The sequence below is a fragment of the Polypterus senegalus genome, chromosome 16 (genome assembly GCF_016835505.1).
Source record: "Polypterus senegalus isolate Bchr_013 chromosome 16, ASM1683550v1, whole genome shotgun sequence".
Taxonomy (NCBI): Eukaryota; Metazoa; Chordata; class Cladistia; order Polypteriformes; family Polypteridae; genus Polypterus; species Polypterus senegalus.
In genome coordinates, this window is record NC_053169.1 from 24,466,862 (window position 1) to 24,491,479 (window position 24,618).

The 24,618-nt window shown below is 38.5% G+C and overlaps 1 protein-coding gene across 1 annotated transcript in view; it reads right to left on the reverse strand.

Annotated features, from left to right (window-relative positions):
• ddx43 (DEAD (Asp-Glu-Ala-Asp) box polypeptide 43) overlaps window positions 1-22,374 on the reverse strand; it is a 64,396-nt gene extending 42,022 nt beyond the window's left edge. The window contains exons 1-4 of the mRNA XM_039738369.1: window positions 22,034-22,374; window positions 8,758-8,813; window positions 2,036-2,153; window positions 486-611 (exon numbers count right to left, since the gene is read on the reverse strand). Coding sequence (XP_039594303.1) covers window positions 486-611; window positions 2,036-2,153; window positions 8,758-8,813; window positions 22,034-22,331 — 598 coding nt within the window. The 5' untranslated portion in view covers window positions 22,332-22,374. The remainder of the gene's footprint in view (window positions 1-485; window positions 612-2,035; window positions 2,154-8,757; window positions 8,814-22,033) is intronic.
• Between the last annotated feature and the right edge of the window lie 2,244 nt (window positions 22,375-24,618).

Genomic DNA, 24,618 nt, shown 5'->3' on the forward strand with positions numbered 1-24,618 from the left:
ACGAGAATAACAGGCAAAAAAATTATTCTGTTCAACTGAATTAATTCAATTTTCCACTAGCAACATGCTTTTTCCCCCACTTAGACATAAAGCAAAGTAGTTTGACACAGATGTCTATGTAGCTACTATCACTATTGTGGAGACATAACACAATACCATATTAACTTTGTCACCATTTTCAATCATTTTATACTTTCTGTGCACACAGGGGGCAAAATGTAACCAGTGGAACAGGCAGCCATGCAATAGACTCCTCCAAAGTTAAGCAGGCAGATCGGCAGCTGCCCCTAGAGATGAGCAGTAGAATTAGGTAAGCAATAAAGTATTATACATTTTTGCCAATGTCCCATTTATGGCTTTTTTAGTACAAGTTACAACTTGAATACTTCCAAAAAACACATATTACAAACACTGGTGGGAATAGAAGTCATTTGCAACATGAGACCCACCTACATAACATAGCAGGTGCAATTCTTTACACTTACCTTGCCATTTCATAGCTTCATACTTAGCACGATTTTGTCTCAAAGATTCCCAATCAATGGGTATAACTGGTGGACCTTCTGTAGACTTTTCTGTTGATTTAGCCCAACATGATACCTTCACTGGTCCTACAAAATTTGAAATATTCAAAGTAGGTTCTTTATCCTTGAATAGCTGCTTATGGAGGATAAACAGGTTTAAGTATTTTAAAAGTACTGTACATGTATGCAAGTATTTTGCAGGAAACAGCAAGTACCCCAAAATACAATTGCTACATATAGCAGAATGGCAAAGCTAAATCAAGGCCACCCAGCTAAAGTAGAAGATTTGGCTTATCCTTAATGCATCTATGTAGCAACTGCAAGCAAGAGGCTTCCCGGTAGGACTGGGCAACCATGCATAGCCCAAATGATCCCATATTACATGTCAAAGTAACTCCTGTTATTATTAATAGATCTTAAGAAGAGTATTTCATTTTGTCAACAAAATGATGGTAGACACTTCTCATTGCACCTAAAACACTGAATTATTAAGCTAGATATGCAAAATCCTTCATTAAATGTACTTTGATATAAAAAATTCTTAAGATAGCTTCCTCACACTCCATTATTAGATTCAGAAAATCATTTTCTAATAACCCAAGTGTTATTTTCTTCCCCTGGGATCTCCAATTAGACCGAGTATAGTGTTTATTTATGCAGAAATATTACAATGCTGCATTTTTGCATGCAGACCTTCAAAATAAATCTGTATTGCTTCATTTTTTGTTAAAATGTGTTTGTTCAGCATGATTTAACAGAAATGAAAACAATTCTGTAGTGTACAGCATCCAGTTTTTCCAACATAGTGGTCATGCTAAACGAGTTTCCCCTTGGGGAATTATATATCACATCAATTTTTTTTTAAAAAAAGCAAGTAGAATCTTTAAAATGGTAGAATCTGAACTACCATTAAATTCATGAGTGGCCCACTACCAGCACAAGTTTTAAAACTGGTAATACAAATATTGAACTCAATCTCTATTCAAACTATACTTGGGATATATTTAACTTTAAGATTTTAGTTAACCTAAATGATGAATTTATTTAAGTCTCTTCCTTGTAAACAGAAACCAATGTGGCTGGAGTACAGCAAAAGCTGCAGACACCACAAAAAGACATTGTGTGGAACCTATCAAGACATTGCCCTGTCAATTCACCAACCCTTTGGCACCTACATAAGAAACAGATGTTTTGATGTACAGTATTCTTCCCCGATTTATACCTAAAGTAAAAACAATGCCTTTTTTACTTTGACCTGAACTAGATTGAATAGTAGAGACAGTATTACCACATGAAAATGTAGGATGTGCAAACATCTGCTTGGTGTTAACAGTAATAGTTTTGCTCTCTTACAAGAAAGTGTCAATATCAGGAAAGTCTTCAATGAAACTGGTGTTCATCCTTTATTTTTAAATTATTTCATAAATTTATTATTATGACATACTTTAATAACCATTCAAATGGATCAACATAAACAGTATTTTTTTCTATTAGTGTATATAGTCTAGTACCTTGCCCAGAGTGATGAGAGCCATGACCAATCAATTCATCAATACATTCCTTTGCTCTAAGTTGGGCTTCTTCATTTCCAAAGATCCTTACTTCACTCTCATAATCTCCTTTGATTATCTTTAAATCAGGATGAAAAGTTAAGTGTCAGTGATACTGACTTTAATATGTGGCCTTACAAATAATTGTTAAAATAAACCAATGAAATAAAATACTTTCTAGAACTGACAAATCCTCCCTTAACCATGATTGAAATGTGTGCAAAAAGATGAAAGAAACATTTCACTTACAAAACAATGTTTTGATTATACTTGAGCCCAGTGTGAGAGGGTGAGCACGTGCACAAACATTCCCTGAAATGAACTGTGTTATACACAGGTGTCAGTGGCTCAACTTCTGGGCTCTTCAGAATTACATACAGTGATCCCTTGCTATATCACGCCTCGACTTTCGCGGCTTCACTCTATCACGATTTATTTCTCATACACGCTTACGTCCCTACGCATGCGCTTTCTGAGAACTTTTATCTAAGCCCCACGATGGCTCCTAAACGTGCTGCTTTTTCTAAGCCTTCTGATAATAAAACTAAGCACCGGAGGAAGATGCTTCCTATCCAGGAGAAGGTGGCAATATGCTACAAAAGCCACCTCACGCATATGAAAAGACAGCGCCAGCAACTGCCTATCAAGATGTTCTTCAGCCGCACACCCAGACACCCACTGCCTACTCTTAGTACTCCTTCAGCGTAAGAAGACAACGATGCACCTGCTGAAGATACTGCACCACCTGAAGACTCTCCTACTGAGGTTGTGCCTTCATAGGTTAGTGGTTGTGTGTAAGAACTGTGTGTGTGTAATTAAATGTACAGTACAATAATCTACTATATAAAAGCGGTCGGGATTGTCCTTCCGTCCCGTGAGTGCAAAGCGTAGCGGTATTCTGCTTATCACAGAGTTACTACTTGCTCTTTTAGTACGAAGCGATGCGATGTGAGCAGAGTTCTGGTGCTCCCATTGTTCCCTTGCTTTCGTGCGCGATGCGCTGGAAAAATAGACAGAATTAGATCTCTGGAAATAATTAATATTGATGGAGTACAAATGCCAGGGGAGATGGTGCTTGCTTATTCTCATCTATAGGTAATTTAGTGCATGAAACTCTGTCTTTAGCAGTACAGATTCGGGCTGCCATTGTACAACTTTGGACAGGCACTTGAGGGGATAAAAAAAAAAAACGTAGGTTTTCGGGAGATGTTATGAATGGGCACTTTGATGTTCTCATTCCCTACACTTACATGCCTGATGTACACATGCAGCGCACACAAATTGAGAATAAAAGTCAGTTGCCTTAAAAGGCGGGTGAGCCTAGTAATATGATATTTGTAAAGTCTAATATGTCTTATTTTCTCTTATTTTGTCTAATATATTGGGTAATACCAGTGTAATGGTGACTAAAGGGTGTTATTTCATGTCTAGAGGGGTCTAATAATGTTAAAACGTATTTAGAAGGTCGTAAACAGGTTTTCTATACTCTAACTGCGAAAATATTCGATTTATAAATAAAGAATCCTACTTCGCGAAAATTCATTTATCACGGTAGAGTCTGGAACAGGATTAACAGCGATAAACGAGGGTTTAATGTACTTATTCCCCGAGTCAAGATGGGATGCTGGCACAAACATTACCCTCTTGCGCCATCCACAGTGCCGAGAAGACGCCCAGTGAGGGCAATTGACTCTGCCCCATCCGGTCAACCACACTACCTGCAGGTCTTAGAAGGAGGTATCACTCGTTAAGAGAATCCAGCTCCCCTTCCATCAGGACTTTATGAGGCTTTAATCAGCCAAGAAAGTTTCCAGAAGCAATGACCTGGGGCCTCATGTATAAACGGTGCGTACGCACAGAAATGTTGCGTAAGAACTTTTCCACGTTCAAATCGCGATGTATAAAACCTACACTTGGCGTAAAGCCACGCACTTTTCCACAGTACCTCATGCCTTGTCGTACGCAAGTTCTCCGCTCGGTTTTGCAAACTGGCGCACCCAGCGCCAAAGCAATGGTACTGTTCTTGTGTGATTACACATTATTTTCATGACGCGGCTTTATAAATACACAGAAACTAACCGCATATTGTTTATTAGTGTAATGCATCTGATTGTAATTAACTCGTAACAATATAATGGTCCAGGGAACAGCCATAGTATTCCAAATACCATAACTGCTTTAGCGTTGTTACTCTCACTTCTTCTTCTTCTTCTTCTTTCAGCTCCTCCCGTTAGGAGTTGCCACAGCGGATCATCTTTTTCCATATTACTCTCACTGCACCACTCGGAGTATTTATATCACTGTATCTGAGTGTGAATCACAGCAGCAGCTGATCGGAAAGAGAATTATCGGTATACAGCTTTAAGGACACACTGTCTCAGCCACTGCAAAATGTTTTAAAGCCTTTCCTGTACGGACCTCGCGGTTCAGAAACAGTTTAATCCCAAGAACTTTAAATGCACTCAATCAATTGCTCCTTGTAGAACGGTTTGTACTTATAAGTACAATCACCCCACTGTAAACTTGCACTACAGTTATAATATCTCACAACCTGAGCCACTTTATAAAGCGCGATTTACATATGATGACGATATCATTTTTAAGGTGAAATGCAGCAAAATATGTTTGTTAAATTATACACATAAAACTTTAACTTCATTTAAATAATCTATATTCTTCACTGGGAGTGTCGTGAAGGATAGAATAATTAAACATGTACTATGAAGATATTTCAATGTTCTTTAAACGTTTTGAAGAATCGGCGCTAAGCTTATAGATGGCCTAACTTCTATTACAGAGCTGATTGTATGGCGATCGTTTACTTGGGGAAAGAAAAGCAAGGACTCTTGGGCGCCACGCCAATATATATTGAATATAAAACAGAAAGAGAAAATAACACAGCTAAAAACACAGCGACAAATTTCGACAAAAGATAAATGCTTGTCATGAGCACGAGGCTCATGAAACACATGTTTAATAATGTGCTTTAGCTCCTATCATCATGAAAATGACATCACGTATACATCTCAGTATTTTAGTTATTCAGAGAGCTGTAATATCACAAATGTAATGGACTCTGTGTCCAGTTGGAGGAAGAGAGCCAGTTTAAGAAGCAAGTAGTGATTCACACACATAGATCACATACGAGTAGAAGATCAAATACAAAACAAAGCATTTAACGTGCTACTTTAATTACGATGTAATTTTGAGAAACTGGTTAATTAAACGATTTTAAGATGAAGTTTATAATGTTCTACTAAATGACAAAATAAACTACGTGATTAAAGTGGAAAATTCGAGATTAAAGTTGACATTTCGTGCTTTTTCCCCACCGTGTGCCTTTTTCTCTGTACCCTAATAAGCTTTCATATGACACTCAGACAGTGGGCTTACAACTCTTCTTTTCACGGCAACTTTGATATGTGACTTTTTTATTTCCGCACTGTGCGATTTTGTGAATGTGAGCTTTCAAGTTTCTCCAACACGCTATGTCACTCGATCAACTTCCTTTTGTTGATTATACCACGGTTTATTTGAACAAATAGTATGTTTTTCCTTTGCCTCCACTTGGTATTCGCTGAAATTCTTATATTTTCCCCGTGCTTTACCAATTGTCTTTTCACAGAAGGCTGCGCTTAAGGGCGATTTATATTGATTTGCATATTCAAATAGGCGTAATTCTGGGAGGATTTGGGGCTTTACAAAATGCGCGCACGAGCGTAGTTTTCACGCTGATCGGGATTTATGTAACGAAGAACGTGGAAGTTGGAGTACGCACAGATTCCTGCATCTGGATTTTTCTGTGCGTAAGCACATTTCAGCTTTTGTGCTTACGCCATGTTATAGTGCGAGTTCTACGCACGGCATTATACATGAGGCCCCTGGATTTGTCAGTTTGTCGCCATCGACCACAAATTTTTGTTTCATGGTTTGTTTCAATGAAATTGGGAACAACTAGGTTGATGCCCCGAAGTTTCACCTTGTGAACCTGCAGTTCCTTCCATCAACCAAAACTGGCATTTTTCCAAAGAAGGTTCTTGTGAGGATACAATTTCAGCTCAAGGTTAAAGGAAACAAGCAAAGAATATACAGGGCATTTCTTTTTAGTCAAACTGAAAAAACAGGTTATGGGTTTCATGCACTGTACATCCATAGTGCAGCACACATAACCATGCATCATCAGCTTGCCCATTTTAAAAGCACCATAAAGCCTTTTAATTATTAGTGTTACTGGGGATTAGGATGATCAGATCAAACGTCACTTCTCAAATTTAAACATATTAAATGTATTACACTACAAGTCAAAATTGTTCACAGTCAGTCTTGGGATACATAAAATGGCCATGGGTCAGTTCACTTCTTTTGGAACAATGGATCAACCACTGCAGGAAGAAGAAACAGGAGGCAAAGTGGAAGAGGGCAAGGAAGAATAAAAGCAAGAGCAAGGAAACAAATGGCTTCAAATGAGATTCATGCAATTCATGTTAACCATGTCCTCGTACATGGGATGTCTATGGCAGAAACTGGTCAAAGAGTGCAACCAAACATGACCGGCTTCACAGTGGACTTCTATAATATGAACCTTTAGAAATGAAAATAGGTAAATCCGTTCCATACTGCGGTCTACTATAACGTTGAGGTAATGCACACTGTTCTTATAACACCTACATGTACTGCAGCCATTTGCTCTGTTCCACTGTACACTGTCTAAAATGCATTGAATTACTGCATCTTTTCATATAGCTACAATATGTTCCGATTGTAAAAATGTATAGTTTTACAGTTAGTACTTGCTGCATTGTGTTTTCCAGAACCGTGAGATTGTGAAACTGGTGAAGGCAGAAAAAACCCCGTTTTCTGCACTTATGGGATGTACTGATAAATGGGATGAGACAAGAGTATAGGAGTGAGGTGGAAAACTTTATTCTTGGTTCAAAGTGAATTGTCTGCATCTTACAACAACAACATTTATTTATGTAGCACATTTTCATACAAACAGTAGCTCAAAGTGCTTTACATAATAAAGAATAGAAAAATAAAAGACACAATAAGAAAAAAAAATCAACATTAATTAACATAGAATAAGAGTAAGGTCCAATGGCCAGGGGGGACAGAAAAAAACAAAACTCCAGATGGCTGGAGAAAAAAATAAAATCTGTAGGGATTCCAGACCATTAGACTGCCCAGTCCCCCCAATCTTACTATCAGCAAAACCAAGGAACTGCTTACTGACTTTTGCCACATCAAACAGCCTCTCTGTCTGGTCACTATTCAAGGAGTGGTTGCATAGGTGGGTCCACTCCTTCAAGTACTTGTGGGTCCACAAGTTGGACAGGCCTTGGAATACAAAGAAACTATATAAGGGCAGAGCAGACTGTTTTCCCCTTTGGAAACTGCATCCCTTTAATGTGGGAAGTGACATCCTTTACATCATCTACAACTCTGTGATGGCCAGTGTGATTTTCTATGATGTGGTGTGCAGATTGGATAGCATCACTTCATGGGAGGCCCACCGAAACAGGCTAAGTAAAAAGTTATAGGATGCACTATGGACACCCTTGAGGGAGAAGCGAAGGAGGGAATTAAAACAAAACTGCCATTGTGAACAATGCTGAAATCCCACTCTGACACACCAACACTGAGGATTTTCAGTTAACAAAGTTGTTGTGGAGACCCTAAAGGCTAAAGAGTATGATCCTTGAGATTGGAAGTTGGCTGATATTGCCCATGTATTAAAAAAAAATCCTAATCCTAGTGTGAGACACTACCATCTATGAACAATAATGTGGGTGCAGTCTTGGTTGGTGCTGAACTGACCAAACATTGATTTATGGCAAAAATATACCCTCTGGAATTTCAAGTGGAAAGCCATTCTGGCAAAAGAAAGTCCTAACAAAACTGTTTGCGTTACTGCTACCTTGCTACTTTCTAACAGCATAGTTGACTGGATTATAAGAAAAAGCTCGGAAGGACACAACAAAGAAATCCCCCTTATTGCTTTAAGGTGATGGAGATTTCACAGCTATCAAAAGGGAGGCAGTGTGTAGTATACTATGGATGATGGAGAAAAAAGGGGAAGTTTTGGAGTTATCTGTTATTTGCTTTAGAACCATTTGGGTGCAGAAACTGAGGTCCAAAAGCAGCTATATACATTAAAAAGTCTGAGCCATCACTAGCTAAAACATCGAAAAAAGTCAGCTCTAACATTTAAATGGTGCTTAAGTATTTAGAGGGCAGTTTGAGGAGATTTATTGCTGGACATGTTCCATGTTTAATCCTAAATTATTACAATTTGTGCATAGTTAAGATGGCAAGACAAAACTTTTTCCAGGTATTATACTATTTAATGACAGTTTATTCAAATCACGGTGGCTGAAATTTCTGTCTGCAGCCTATAGTGAGGTCTGCAGATTACTGGTCCAGCAAGGTTTCCTAAATAACTCAAATCCTTTGTTCCTCAGTTACAGACCATTTTCCCAATATACCAAGCAGTAATGGCAAGATTTCATCTCTAGCATCCTTTGCACTATACTCTGCTCTTAATGGCTTTGTTGGCACCTTTTTCATATTTACAGAAAAAGACAAGGCAGTCATTCTAATCTGTCATGAACAAGAGACTGTACTTTTAAGAATGTTTATGAAAAAAATGTTATAAACAAGTTAAAAATCAAATTCATATATACCTTGATATGCGTTTCAGTGTTTTCTTCAATCTCGCGGATTTTGGAACCTCCACGACCTGTGAAAAAACAGAACTTTCTAACAGTCTCATAGCTTTAAAACAATGAAATTAATTAACAGAATATTCAACATTAAATTTCATCTTAAGCTACATAAAGTAATAATTATGTCCTCTTGAAAACCTATGGCTTCCTAAGAACAGAAAGCCTTTTGGATGAAAGGCCTCCGTAATCTTTTTTTCCTCGTGATATACTGTGCTATTTTAGGCTCATAAATGACTCAAAACATCCAGAAGATGACAACTCCAGCAAAGTCACATGAACATTTATAAAGCACATAAATGGATAAAAAGCATAATATAGAAAGAGCCATGGAATTTTAATCAGAACTAGCATAAAAGTTGCTCTTAAGGCACCGAGAGTGGTTTAAATAAAAAAGCAGGAGACCCTTAAAAATGAAAGGGAAAAGGGGCTTATCTATACTAATAAAAGGCAAAGCCCTGACTGACTGACTGACTACTAATTCTCCAACTTCTCATGTAGGTAGAAGGCTGAAATTTGACAGGCTTATTTCTTACAGCTTACTTACAAAAGTTAAGCAGGTTTCATTTAGAAATTCTACATGTTAACGGTTGACAACGTCCACCATGTTGAACTTTCTTATTTATGTCCCCATCTTCACAAAATTTGGTAGGCAGCTTCCCTGTGCTAAACGAAACCGATGTACGCACTTATTTCGGTGGTATGACGCCACTGTAGGCCGCCATATTGAACTTTTCAACGGTCTTTGTTACTTATGGGCTCATCTTCAAGAAATTTGGTACGCGGATTCCCAACACTAACTGAATTCTACTTTCGTACATATATACGTCCATAGCCTGCAGCTCAGTCACCGTGGGAGGCGGCGTTGGGTCCCCCATCCCAACGCCTTCCACGTTGTTGGCTGGCTGCCTGCCTATATAAGGCCGTCCGGCGCTCCGTCTCTACATTCCCTTCCTTGCTTCGCCACGGGATTCACGTCTCCCTGCTGATAACTACAGCCTTTTTATTTAATCCATGGCTTCTCCGCTGTTTTATTGTTCGTTTATTATGATTATAGTTATTGTGTAGGTATTCTAGAACAACCATAAGGGAAAGGTGTACAGCAAGAGTTCCCAAAGTGGTCGATATCGACCCCCTGAGGTCAATTTGAACTTTCTAGTTCTGGGGGTCAACAACAGCAAAATATATATACACATACACACACACACACACACACACACTTGTTTAAGCATTAGGTGTGTTCTGTGTGCAAAAATCCTTGTAGCACTCACTGCGGTTCCTGTTTAAAGTGACCCCATCTGCCGTTCTTATATGTGCTCATATTTGGACCTGCGTTCATATTGCAAAAAGTGTGTAGAAACCCTTGCAGCACACACTGCACACTGTGTCCTGAGAAAAAGTTTTATCACTGAATTGCTGAGGGTTTTGTACGGAAGCGTATTAGGGCCATGGTGAAGAAAAAAAAAAAAAATGGACAAAGTGAAGAAAAAAAAAAAAAAACAGTATATGTCGAGATATTGACTTTATTCTCGACATTTGCACTTTAACCTTGACGCTTATGACGAGAATAAAGTCGACATGTTGCTACATAATTTATGACGGGTTTTGAGAAAATCTAGTAAATTAAACATTCATTTTCAGATGAAGTTTAGTTTACGATTTTCTACTTTAATGACAAACTAGGAGAATAAAGTCAACATGTCGAATTTAATCTTGAGATAAACGGCAAGAATAAAGTAGAAATGTCGAGAATGCATACCTCCATAGTGCAAGTTTGAATTGAATATCCAACAGGCTCTCCCTTTTCCACTCAAAAGTCTTATTCATAGGTACTTTACATTTTTTTTCAAACGTTTTACCAACATGAGCAAAAGAAGTGTTCAGAAAACACCACTACTCAGTTATTTCAGAAAAGAGACGTCACAAACTAATGAAGGTGCGGCGTCAACTCCTGATGTGGCAATTTCAGACAAAGACACTGCAGAGGCTGATCAATCAGGGGAAGTCTCTTCAGCACACACTCTGCCAATTAATAAATCTAAGCACCGCTTATCCGGCATAAACAAACAATGGTTTAAAGATTGTGATTGGGTAATGGTCAAAGAAAATGTTACGTGGTGCTCATTGTGCATGAAATACTCAAACACACACTCCCCCCAAGGAGGGGTTACTTTGGGTAAACGTGCCATACACAAGAATTTGAAAAGAAAGCTTGCTGGACCATGATAAAAGTAAAACGCACATGGAGTCTTCTGCTGACCTTTTAGGAAAGTGTGTACTTCAGCAAACTTGAATTGGTCAAATTGAAAGATCTGTATCTGTGTTAAATAACTTACAGAGAGATGCCTTTGTGGGAGCTTTAAGATCCATGCATTGTTTGGCAAAAAATGAGTTGCCACATACGTTGTTTGAAAAGCTGTTGGAACACTGCAAAGAAATGGGTTGTTCATTTTTACAACACCTCAATGCACATTACAACTCTAAAAGTATAATGCAAGAACTGCTGGATGTCTTAGCATCAGAAATAAAATCTAACATACTGAAAAATATACACGCTGAAGTTTTTCAGTATTCTGTGTGATGAAACCACAGATATCTCAGATATAAAACAATTATTTACATTAAATATGTTTGCCAGGTCACTAAAGAGGTCAGAGTTAGTTTTGTATCAACCCGCAATATGATTGATGGCAAAGCGGAGACTATAAGCAACGCACGGAGTGAGACTATGGACACTCTAGGCTTGAAAACTGCTAACCTGGTTGGACTAGGGTCAGATGGAGCAGCCGTTATGATTGATAAACAGAAAGATGTGGCAAAACTGCTTAGAGATAAAACATCTGGACTCTTGGTCAACTGCCACTTTTTAAAACCACCGACTGGCCCTTGCAAGTGCCCAAGCAGCAGCTGCTGTACCTTATTTAACAAAACTGAACATCTTAAGGCAGCTATTCTATTTCTTCCAAATTCTTCAGTTAGGATGGCTGGTTTAACTCTTATAGGGCGGATGTCGACTTTTGTCGACAGGAGGGGTTGAGGGCGAATGTTGACTAAAGTCGACATCCAGGGATAGAGGGCGATAATCAGCTGTTAATGGCGACAAATCTCACTGTCACGTCACAGGCATTCCCTCTGTGCTTGGAAGAAAGCTAGACTCATTGACTCGGCAACTAATCCTAGCGTGTGCAAGAGTTGCGAAATGTAAACAATGGCAAGATGAAATCGATATGTGACAAGGGAGCGAAGTGAGTGCAGAAAAGAAAACACTTGGCAGACAATTTTTTGCGCATTATCGCGGAGTCGGACTCTGATTTTTCAGAATCGGATTTTATTGACAGTGATCAGGAGATTGAGCAAGAGAGTGAGAAGTCGGCATCAGCTGATCAAACACCAGCCGATGCCGCGCCAGCGGATCTGCTGCCAGTTGAGCGCGCGCAGCCGATGCATCTACGGCAAGGTTCGCGTGGGATAAATACACAGACATTGATCCGTTGAGAGCTGATCTGGCTGCTGGACTTCACAAGACGGCATGGCTCGCTGTTGTACACGACAGATCACCAGCTGCTGTACTTCAGGCTGCTCTCTCCTGATGCTGCTTTTCAGCTACCGTCAGACGAGACAAACAGGTAGGCAGAGAAATTTTTTGAATCGCGGGCTGCGTTTGCATCGCATTCTCGTTTTTCAAAGTGTAAACCCACAACAAAAGACGAGATGAAGCGTGCTGTGGTATTACAAATAGAGATGAGACAGAACTGGTGATATAACTTCAGGTAGCACTGGTCCAAACGTGCTTTGTCCCCTGGTGGCTTTGGACAGGTTATGCAGCATGGTGATAGGTACGTGCTGCTGCAAAGTTTTATTCACTTCTGTAATAAACAGAAGCAAATCCCATGGGGTGAGCCAGGCTATAATGCCATGCATGAAATGTGGCAATGACTGAAATTGGCTGCTTTGAGCGAGATCAGACTTTACAGAACTTTGCTGTGTAGAATGTATGTGATATGTATGTGAAATCATAGAGTATGCAGACTCATACAACATGCAAGACAGTAACATTTGTCAAAAGTAAATATTTTTTGTTGATTTAATATGTTAAACAATTGCTTTGTGTTCTTTTTTAAAAAATGTTAGTTTTTGGAAAAATATTCAGCCCTGGGAGATAAGAAACAGCAAAAAAAAAATTAGTCCTAAAAGACTTAATGCAAATTCAAAATATTCTGAACATTCCCCAGATTAAGCTGAAAATGGCCAGTTACACTAGATCTCTGTCGGATGACTTTGCAGTACAGTCACTACAACAGTGTATGATGAGTGATCTCCTTGGAGGGCCCAGATCCTGGGGACTTTGATTATGGGAAAGCTTCAGACAACTGGGCCTCTAGGAAGAAAAGAATAAATAAATATTTAACAGAAGACACCTTCTGCATATGCAAGTTGGCTTTGAAGAATATTTTAAAAATTTTTCTTCATTAGGTTTCCCATACTTTTTTCCATTGTTTTCACTTTTCTTACTTGTGCCTCTTGGTTTATGTCATAACAATTGTTATTTAAAATTTTTGTTAAGGTTGCAGGATCCTGAATTGGATACTTCTTAAATTTAATAAAAATATTCTGGCACAAGTGTCAAACCTTAAAAAAGGAAGTCATATTGAGATTTGGAAAATAACAACAACTAATAAAAATAGCGCATATTTAAATTTTCCCCACAACCAAATTTCCCCGTCTCGCCCGGCTACTTTTTCTTGCCACCCAGCTGGAAAAAATGTCTGGGGAGAACACGGACGTGTATTTGACATTAGCAGAATCAATCAGTCTTGTACAGTCATGCTTTCATAAAACACTATAAACTGGTTCGTTTGATGTGACATGTACTTATATGTTTTGAACTTTGAATATAATTATTTATTGAGGAGCAGTACCACGAAAAAGAAAATCAGAGGACACAGATAATAATATGACTGAACCAAAAAAGAAATTCAGACAGTACAGCTTGGACTATTTGTACTTATTTTGAATTTATATTTATTTCATAAATATCAAAAATGTAAAAAAACTGCTTTTATTTTTTTGCTTTAATTTTCATTAGTGCAGATTTCGATATTAAATGTTACACAAGATAATGCCATATTCTGTAGTCCTTTTATCTTTTTCAATCATTAATTACAAGTGATTAAAATAAAAAGTTTGATATCTAGTGAAATATTTAATATCAAGTTCATACAAATTTATTATTTTAAGTAAACTAAATGACTAGGGGGTCGACGGTTTTAAATGTTTTTGGTAAAGTGGTCTGCGGTCGAAAAAAAGTTTGGGAACTCTTGGTGTGCAGTATACTCCACACACAGTAAATGGTCCAGGATTCAAATCCACTCCCCTACTACAGTACACACGTAAGAATTTTCACTATACTCTGTACATGCGACAATAATGACCCAATGTTATCACACTGCTCTACATAAATTTGTCATAAAAAAATTGCCATTTTTCAGGAAAAATTAAGACAATTTATGTGAGAAGCAACTGCCTATTTAAAAAAAAAACACTAAAACCTGCACACAACAAGCCCCCGACCGCAAAACAACAATATACAAAGTTGAAGGTCTTTCATTTACCTATGAAATCAACACAGGCCATTTTCAACATTCCGTCTCCCTTTAAAGTAAGTATACCTCTATCTAAATGTAAAAGAGAAACGAAGACAAATCATCTTTTTACAAACCTGTAATACAACCATCACATCTCCAGCATGCTGAGCTGAATATTCTCGATTGACAAATGCTGCAAAGTTAACATGCAAAAATGGAGAGGAATAGAATTAAATGCTTTTGGATTTTAATTTACTTTGTATTGTTCTCTTCGTTGAGTACAAGCTTAGGAAGCTGCACAGGTTCACTGCAAAAAATGAATAGTATTTTGGATCTAATATACTTAAAAAGAAAAAAAATTTTTTGACATGACAAAAAGCCATTAGGCGCCCAAAAGTCACTCATAATTGTGTTTGAACATCTCTTACCTTGCAGATAGTGATCATACAATTTTAGAGAGCTTTCTTGTAATTTTGAGCAGATTTGAAAACCATTTAGGAGCTTGCAAATTAGGCTAAAACTCGCATAAGTGTACACTCATCCTAATAGGACCTGAAGCATCCTATGGTGCCAGTACTGTTGTCATATAATGTCCCACTATTAAAGAATGACAATGCCCCCGCATTGAACGAAAAATAAAGGTTTTCTTTTATTGCAAAGCTTGTGGATCGGACTGCATTTAGTTAAAAGCTGATTATAGTCATATCAAGACAAGTTAAACAAAGTAAGCAATACTTTTTGTGACTGATACTGGTAAAAGTGCTTATGCAGTAGTATGCTAATAAAGGAACACAACATTGCTGATAACTTGCTTAGAATTACACTGGCTATTTCCTCATTTACTGGAGCACTGCTGAGTAATGTCTAAGCTGTGGAGACTGAATCACAGAAGTTGATTTTTTTTTTTAATATGCCTAAAGTTGGATCAATTAAACTGACCTTGACTCATTGATTAGAACTGCTTATCAAGACTGTAATAGGCCTGATACTCTTTTCTAATAAAGTCGTCACATAGACATCTGTATCAAGTTAATCAATTCTTTAAGAAAGGCAAATTCTCTCCACAATGTACACTGATAATCTAAATCAGGAATGCTCCTATGAACACCAGAGTAAGTTTGAATGTCTTCCATAGCATATTCAAATCTGATGGTTTAAAAAATCACTAAACCTTTACCTTCTTCATTCCCTAAAGGACTGTAGTAATTTCATCTGCACAAATGGTGCAATGTCATACTGTGCATATTTCAGAACTTGTGCCAGAGCATTCCAAAGCAGGACTTGAGCGATTCTAAAGGGAAAGGATGTCCCTACTCCTTATCAGATCCTTGCTATCAACACGGTTAAACATCGGTTATTCTACCCGCCAATAACGTTCAGTGCAATTTTGAGCATTACACAATGTTGATTAAATGTCCACCCATTATCAGTGTAATCCACTTGGAGCACCACCTGATATGGTATTCCACAAGGCTGCAAATGAAACTGACACTACTAAACAGTTTTCTATTGTTGTTTTCAGTTTAATGAAACCAGAATGCTACAATAATAAAATAAAAAGAACTGTCCTTTTACTTGATGCTTATTCACATGCCTGCAATCCACCTGCAAAGGTGTCAACACTAACTTTTAACCCAGATAAACCTACACTTCTACTTTACTCTCTTTTCTAAAGTGTGCCAACCTCAATAAATTTGTCTAGAAACTGATCGAACCAACTAGTATATATGATAACCGATTTAAAAAATGTATTCCTTACCCAAACTCCAATATTAAAGTGAAAATACAGACAAAAAATGAAAATCCATCAGGATTTGCACTGTAATAAATAACAAGGACTACTTGCACGTGGCTTGGGTGTGTGCCCAGGGTGACCCCTTGAAGAAGTTACAGTATATACTTTTCCCTGTATTACTGTTGTAAGAAAGGTTTACGGATTGGAATTACTGTGCCAAAACTATTAACTGTATTGCATATTCAATTTTTACTCTGCATTTTGGACTTGTTACTTAACCGTACGCCAGCTCATTGCTTTTTGCAATCTATCAATTCAAAAATATGCAATTATATTTGCATCCAAAGTTCAACATTCATATCAAAACCCCATATTGTTTTACTGCACCCAAAAAAATTTAAAAGAGCAGAAGCGTACCAAAGAAATATTTAAATTGCCCACCAACATAAAAAAATGATGAAGAGCCTGCTACAGGTGGTCATGTCTGTTTATATGGCTATGCTTGGCATTTTTACAGTTTAAAAATGCTGTACTTTTTTTTTTACCCCATTGTTAAATAGAAATGTTTACAAAGAAAATGGACACAAAAACTCCTCTTACCACCCAAACAAAGATCAAACTTTCAGTCAGTAACCATTCTTTAACAATGACCTTATTTTATATTACTAAGCATCGTATCCATTTATACGTTTTCCCTGTTTATGTATATCGCAACTAGGCATGTGCGATATACATCGTTTACGATTATATCTTAATTGCTGTTTTAACGATGTTCGGAATTAAATCATCGAGCAACTCGCTTTGCAAAAAAAAAAAAAAGTTCATTCATTCACAAATGCAACAGTATAGACCACTGCGTGTGCGCAAAGCAAGCTGCGTAGGCGAACGTCCAGCAAGCCGCAAGTTAGCGTTGCTCCCTGCCTCAAAATGAGTGAACAAACAGCACCAGATGATAGAACAGCCATGCCATCTACGTCTTCAGAGTTAATTGCCAGACATCGTTCATTCTCACTCGCATGGCAGTGGTTTGGTTTTGAAAAGACTGATGCTGCTCAAAAGACGGCAATCTGCAAACTATGTGGTAAATCGGTTGCCGTTAAAGACAGCTCGACAACTAACGTGTTTCACCATTTGTGAACTAACCACCGGACAGCATACGAAGAATACGAAAAGCTTAAGGAGCCAACTGTCCAGCACAAGTCTAAAGTAACCAAGGTACAAGCACAAAAAAAAACTTTGGCGGAATCATTCTGCAAAAAAGTGCCTTACGACAAGAAAAGCAACAGATGGCATGACATAAACACCGTCACCAATTACATCGTAAAAGATATGGTGCCAATTCAAGTTGTTGACAGAGATGGTTTTGAACAGCTATTAAATACTTTAGACCCAAGGAACACACTGCCTGGCCAAAAATATTTAAGACAAACAGCTCTGCCTAAGTTGTATGATTCATGTCGCCAAACTCTGACGCATAAACTGCAAAAGGTTTCACATTTTGCCACAACAACGGATTTATGGCCAAGCCTAACATCCGAGCCATATCTTTCCATGATGGTGCATTATATTGACGAAAACTGGCAACTGCAAAGCTTTTGTTTGCAAACATCCTACTTCCCACAAGATCACACATCACTGCGCAAGGTCCAAAAGTTGCGCTGGCATCATGGTCACTGCGAGAAGAACGCATGGTTTGCATGACAGACAGCGGGGCTAACGTTGTCAGTGCACTACAAATTAATAACTGGAAGGGGCTACCTTGTTTTGGGCATAGGCTTCATATTGTGATTGGTGTGTAATTTGGGGTTGCTCTATAAAATGCAGCTTTGGTTAAACTGATCTTATTTATTATGACGTTTAAAAATACAAAAAGACCTGATAAGTTATAGAGGACAAAAATATAATTCAATATAATTTGAAATAATACATTACATTATCTTGGAATTATCGTTATCGTCAATGTCCCAGAAAACATCGAGATATTTTTTTTCCCTCAATATCGCACACCCCTAATCACAACACATACATATCCCAACGTAGAAAGAAATGTAACATAATCAAGTGTTAAACAAGTAAGTAGTTGATGCTTTAGATGGTTTGTTTATATTATACAAAAATCTTTATAACAGCAGTAGTTTCCAGCCTCTTTGACATGTAAATGACAGATTGCGTATTTGCTCGAGTATGAGGAGGTTAGTCTTGGTATTTAGTTTGGACTGTTCAAATGTTACATGTAACAGTTTGCAGAGTGGAAAGATTATTTAGGACAATAAGAAATGTGAAAACTTGGCTGAGGAAAAGAAAATGCAAGTATATCTGGGCGTGCATGATGTGTCCACCAAAGAAAGACTTTTGAGTGCAAGAATGAATTGATAAAAGTTATTAATACAAGTTTGGACAAAATGCATACCAACTACATTTGCTGTTCAAGCAGCAATGATTAACTCTCATATTAACAAGGTTGGATTAAGAACACTACTTCCAACAGGCACATGTATATACTCACAAATTATGTACATCATATGTACAGTAAATAATAAATTAGGAAAATTATTAATAGTATTAATATTAATTATTGAGTTTTTCATCAGTTCTATGTAGCCCACAGCTAAATGTCTGCAGATGTGAATATATACGCAAAGCAGTGCTTGAAGTAGATATACTTACAGTATGTGTCAGGACCCTGTGTTATAATGATATTAACATGAATCACGAGGAGCACAGAGCAATTGCATCAAGTTTTACGAGACAATTTATATGGCTGCCACATTAAAAACTGACACTATCTATGACCAACATTTCTCCCTTGGAGTCTGCAACACTGCGATCAAATAGCAGGAGGTTGGGTATTATTTGTCAAGTGCGGCCAGGTCCTGGAGGTTGACAGAGCAGAACGGATTACCAACATGAGTGCCTGTATGCATCTAAGAGTGCCAGTAGCAAAAACAGTGCTTGCTAACCATTGAGCTTTGCACCTTCCTTGGCCTTCACTGAACGTTCAACTTTTATTTTACAAAGTGATCACGTCACTTTTTCCCATCCAGGACACCATCCCTTCTTCAGTCGTCTGTCCACCTTACTGGTCAGCGGTGCTATTTGCATGGCCCGTCAATCACTTCTGTGGCCTCCTCTGTGCATAAAGCACACTCTCAGTGCAGGGCAGAGCATGTACAGTAGGTTAGCCTAATAATAAATTCGACCAATTTTAAAAAAAAAAAAACACATGCCAGCTAAACAACCAAATTTCAATCAAATCCGTCAAGGCATTTCTTTTAAATTCTGAGGTGTTTAGTTTTGTACTGCAGGGGGGGAAATTTACTCCTAAACAATAAAAACAAACATCGAACTGGAGATGGGTCTAACTGCAGCCTGCAGTACCTATGACGAAGGTCACGTAATATCCACAACCTCAGTCACAAATCGCCCTTTGAGTCACAGCACCCTCACACAACTCAAATACAAGGGGAGTCAAAATTATGTTAACACTAATGGATTATTTTTATCTCAACCACACTTTTCTATGTCGATGGATAGGTCGTGGTGGACAATCTCTATAGCCTCCACACTCCTCTGATTTGACACCCTGTAATTTCTGGTTATGGTGAATGTAGAGCAGGAAATTTCGTGATCTGACCTGAAGGACAGAATATGGACTGACTGTGGCATCATCTACTCCCTTTGAAATGTGTGTCCGGGCTTTAAATGGTACTGCTGCTCGTTGGTTTTTGTGTGTTGAACATGATGGCGAGCAACAACAACATTTATTTATATAGCACATTTTCATACAAACAGTAGCTCAAAGTGCTAAATACATGGTTCTCTTCTAACTTTCTGAAACTCAACAGCAATAAATCAGAGCTTCTCCTGGTAGGCTCTAAATCAAAATTATCCAGAACTAATAGTTTTTCTATTGCTATCAATAACTTGCCGGTCTCTGTTTCCCCATGTGTGAAAAGTTTGGGTGTCATCCTTGACAGTACTCTGTCTTTTAATTCACACATCAATAATGTCACTCGGTCTGCTTATTTTCAGTTGCGTAACATCAATCGTCTCCGTTCCTTTCTTACTCCACAGGCCACTGCCATTCTTGTTCACAGCCTTGTTACTTCTCAGCTTGATTATTGTAATTCACTTCTTTTTGGTCTTTCTCAAAAATCAATTCATAAGCTTCAACGTGTTCAGAACTCTGCTGCCCGTATTATCACCAGGACCCCTTCTATTCACCACATCACCCCTGTTCTCCAGCAGCTCCATTGGCTTCCGGTCAAATATCGCATTAATTTTAAAATACTTCTGTATACATTTAAGGCTATTCATCATCTCTCTCCTCCATATCTCTCTGATTTGGTACAGATCATCATCCCATCTCGGTGTCTCAGATCCTCTTCTCTCTCTCTCTGTTCCTGTCCCCCGTCTTGTCACTATGGGGAGCAGGGCTTTCAGTTGCTCTGCTCCTCGACTTTGGAATTCCCTACCTCCTGAAATAAGAAACATCACCTCTTTCTCTCTTTTTAAGTCTAGACTAAAAACTCACCTATTCAAAATAGCTTATCCCACATAACTTTCTCCATTTTCCTATCTTGGAACTGTTTTATGTTTTTATGATCTTGTAAATTACCTGCTCTTTTGCCTGCTTTTTATTTTCTTACTTTTATTATTTTTTACTGTGTACAGTGTCCTTGAGTGTTTTGAAGGGCGCTTTCAAATAAAATGTATTATTATTACATATTAAAGAAAAGAAAAATGAAAGACACAATTATAAAACAAAATAAATCAACATTAATTAACATCGAATAAGAGTAAGGTTCAATGGCCAGGGGGGGACAGAAAAAACAAAAAAAACTCCAGACGGCTGGAGAAAAAATAAAATCTGTAGGGATTCCAGACCATGAGACCGCCCAGTCCCCTCTGGTTGCAGGTTGGGTGACACATTCCTGTAATTCATCTTGCACATATGAAGTATGCTTTGTGAATAAACCGTTTCCGCCATTCGAATGTTAACATACTTTTGTCTCACTCTGTATCAACCACAGCTTAACTGGGAACAAGATGGGTGCTTCGTGACTGACATTGTGAGTATTTCAGGATGTTGGGGGGCTAAAAAGACTGAATGCAGGGTTACTGGGGGCTGCAATTACACTTGGTTGTCTTTCTTAGCAGAAACCTATTCAACTAGATGTGCAACTTGTCGAAATTCAGCTTTTTAACTAAACAAGAAATAGTGTTATAGCTGAGGAGTGAGTGAGTGATCCAAGTTTGCATTACTTTTTTATTATTCATATATGTAGATTAATAAAACAAAACATACAGCTTACTTCTCTTTCTTACTAGTTCTACTGGCCTCCGACAACTCCCTAACTTTCAGGTTCACAGAAAAATTTTCCTCCCTGCGAACATCCGTGGCTACCATCTGAACGGGAATGCATAAATAAATCAGATGTATATAATTATAAACCACTTTCAGAACTGCGCGACAGTACTTTACTACAGAAAAAAGTTGGAACTCCAGCAGTTTTAAAACCCGTTAATTCTGAGCACAGTCGCTAGAAAAAGTTTAATTTTCTGAAAAGTATACGACGTCATCTTGAGATGTTCGCCAACTGAATGCACACTACAACTGAACTTGAGAGCTTGCAAGTTCCGAGCACTCCGGTCCCTTAAGCGCAGAATGCGGGGAAACTCTCAAGTTTCGAGTAAATTAAGCTCTGAATGCGCCAATATATGGGCCCACCGTCACTGTTGTTCTGCCAGCAACTAAAACCGATGCGTTACAAGTTGTGGACTTAAAAACAACACATCGCAAACCAAACAGATACCGCTCGTCAAAAGAAGCAATTCAAGAAGAGTGTGCGATTCCCGTACTACGTACCACGCGGAGTGTGCAAAGCACTTAAGTACGTAAGGCGTTAATCCATACCTATCACCATCCCCACCACGGCGTTGTCCACTGTAAAGGTTCGCGCCGTGGACGACTCATTATCACGCCTGCTCCTGGAGAATTTCTCTTGGCTCCCACTTCTGCCTTCGCTCTCTCTCCAGTTCTCCCACTGCGGCCCTCTGCGCTGCTTCCGTCCCCATCCTCCGCCCCGTCTTCCTCCTTCGAAGCTTATACTTTTCCCAAAGGCAAAAGATGCCACCCCAGATGACTGAAACTCCGGCACCTTCTGCCTAACATTTTTGCTGTCTTCGTCGCTCTCCGCTTCCCAGTCCGACATGACTCGAACAAATTTGGAGGGAAAAGCAACGCGCGCAGTTTCAAGCGCGGAATCCAAATACTGTTTGCTGGCCACGCCCACTCGAAAATGGATTTGCGTTCGCGGCGCCCAGTTGTCAGGAGTTCGGTTCGTCCGCACAGCTTTTGATTGTTTTTGAATGGCCCGTTCTCGACAGCATTGCCCTGAAGCTCTAATTCGAATTGTTAACGCAGTGGCTCGCTGGCTCGTACTGTAGCCTATTAGAAAATGGACTTATGGATTAATGTGATGGGATATGACAGTTTTGGGATAGTCAAGTTACTCTACAGGTGGATCACTTAAAACATACGGAGGAGTATTTCAGATGCAAACCATCAGTAAGTAAAAGTACTGTGAAATCACATGTGGCAGTTAATAAAAGGATAATGAAATGGAATATCTTATGTTGCTTATTTATATTTTTTTCAAATAGAGCATGAATTTCTCTTGAATTAAAAACAGTCACTGTTGCTCGTTAAAGCTGAGGGGCGGCCTCCAGCCAGTGCCGTGTTTTAACAGTAATACGGAACTTTCTTTTTAGAGTTCGTAACCCTAATAAAAGCTTTTATCCATCCATTCTCCACCCCGCTGAATCCGAAAACAGGGTCACGGGGGTCTGCTGGAGCCAATCCATGCCAACAGAGGGCACAAGGCAGAAACCAATTCCAGGCTGCCAACACACACTAGGGCCAATTTAGAATCGCCAGTCCACCTAACCTGCATGTCTTTGGACTGTGGGAGGAAACCCAGGCAGACACTGGGGAACATGCAAACTCCACGCAGGGAGGACCCGGGAAGCGAACCCAGGTCTCCTAACCGCGAGGCAGAATACAATACAATACAATACAATTTATTGATCACACAAGAAGTGCCGCAATGGATTTTAACAGGCCCTGCCTCTTGACAGCCCCCCAGCCTCGATTCTCTAAGAAAACAAGGAAAAACTCCCAAAAAAAACCCTTGTAGGGAAAAAAATGGAAGAAACCTTGGGAAAGGCAGTTAAAAAAAGAGAGATCCCTTTCCAGGTTGGTTGGGCGTGCAGTGGGTGTCAAAAACAAGGGGGTCAATAACCAGGCAGACACTGGGGAACATGCAAACTCCACACAGCGAGGACCCGGGAAGCGAACCTGGATCTCCTAACTGGGAGGCAGCAGCGCTACCACTGCGCCACCCAAAAACGGTTCTGTAACTTATTTTATTGTCTTAATTTTCTCGTGTACGCTGTATAGGGAAAGTAGTGTAATCGTCCAAAAATTCGAGGTCGAGATTTTGATGAGTCTCGACGTTTTAGACCTCCCTGAGTCCGAAAATACCATTTTTGGAATTGTGTGTGTGTGTGTATGTAAACACGATAACTTGAGTACGCTTTATCTTAGGTCAACCAAACTTTGCACACAAGTATTAGGTACAAAACGTAGATTTCTATCCACGTTTGGGCTATTTCCGTTAACCGAAAGTGGTACTTTACCTTTCATTCATACAGTTGCAGAGTCCGATTTATTCAACTTTTATAATTGTTCGATACATTATTAATTTGATTTTATTTGTTGTTGATGGTTCTTTAATGTACAAAAATCTAATCATTGTCTTGCGGTTTACTCCTCAAATATCCATGTCCATATCTGAGTATACGAGAAAGCCTAGAGGAGACCACTTCTGATTTTTTGAATTCAAAAGCCTAATCTACAAAATTTGGCGCAGAAAAATCAATGAGTTGGAATGACTCGAATTATTTTGTTGTGATTTCACAAGAGTCAATGTTAAAACAATTTTATAAGCTTGGTTAATTAGATATTTTAGTTATGTGCAACATTTTCAGGGTTTATGCTAATTTGAAAAGTGTGATGAAATCGTTACTTAATGTTTTTAAGTTGGGCAAACTAATTTTTTTAATGAAAATTAATTATTATTAAATAAACTTTTATAGTAAATATGTTTTTGTAGCATTATGCTCCTCACTATGAATAAATACACATTTTATTTTTTTATTTATGATTCTGTGTGTTTTGGGTGGAGTGGTGACTCTGAGGCTAGGGATTTGCACTGGCAATTGTTTTCAATGAGCTTTTCTCCAGTAAGAATTTTTTTTCTTTTTTTTTCTTGATTACTGGGTATATAACCTGTAACTAAGGAACTGGACCATCTGGGAATTGTCATCTGGGGCTAAATGAAGATTGCATGAATCCACCCAGGTTGTATAATTCTTTGTATTCCCTATATTTGCCGTTAATAGTTTTGATATATAAATATAATTGAGTGAAATCTTATA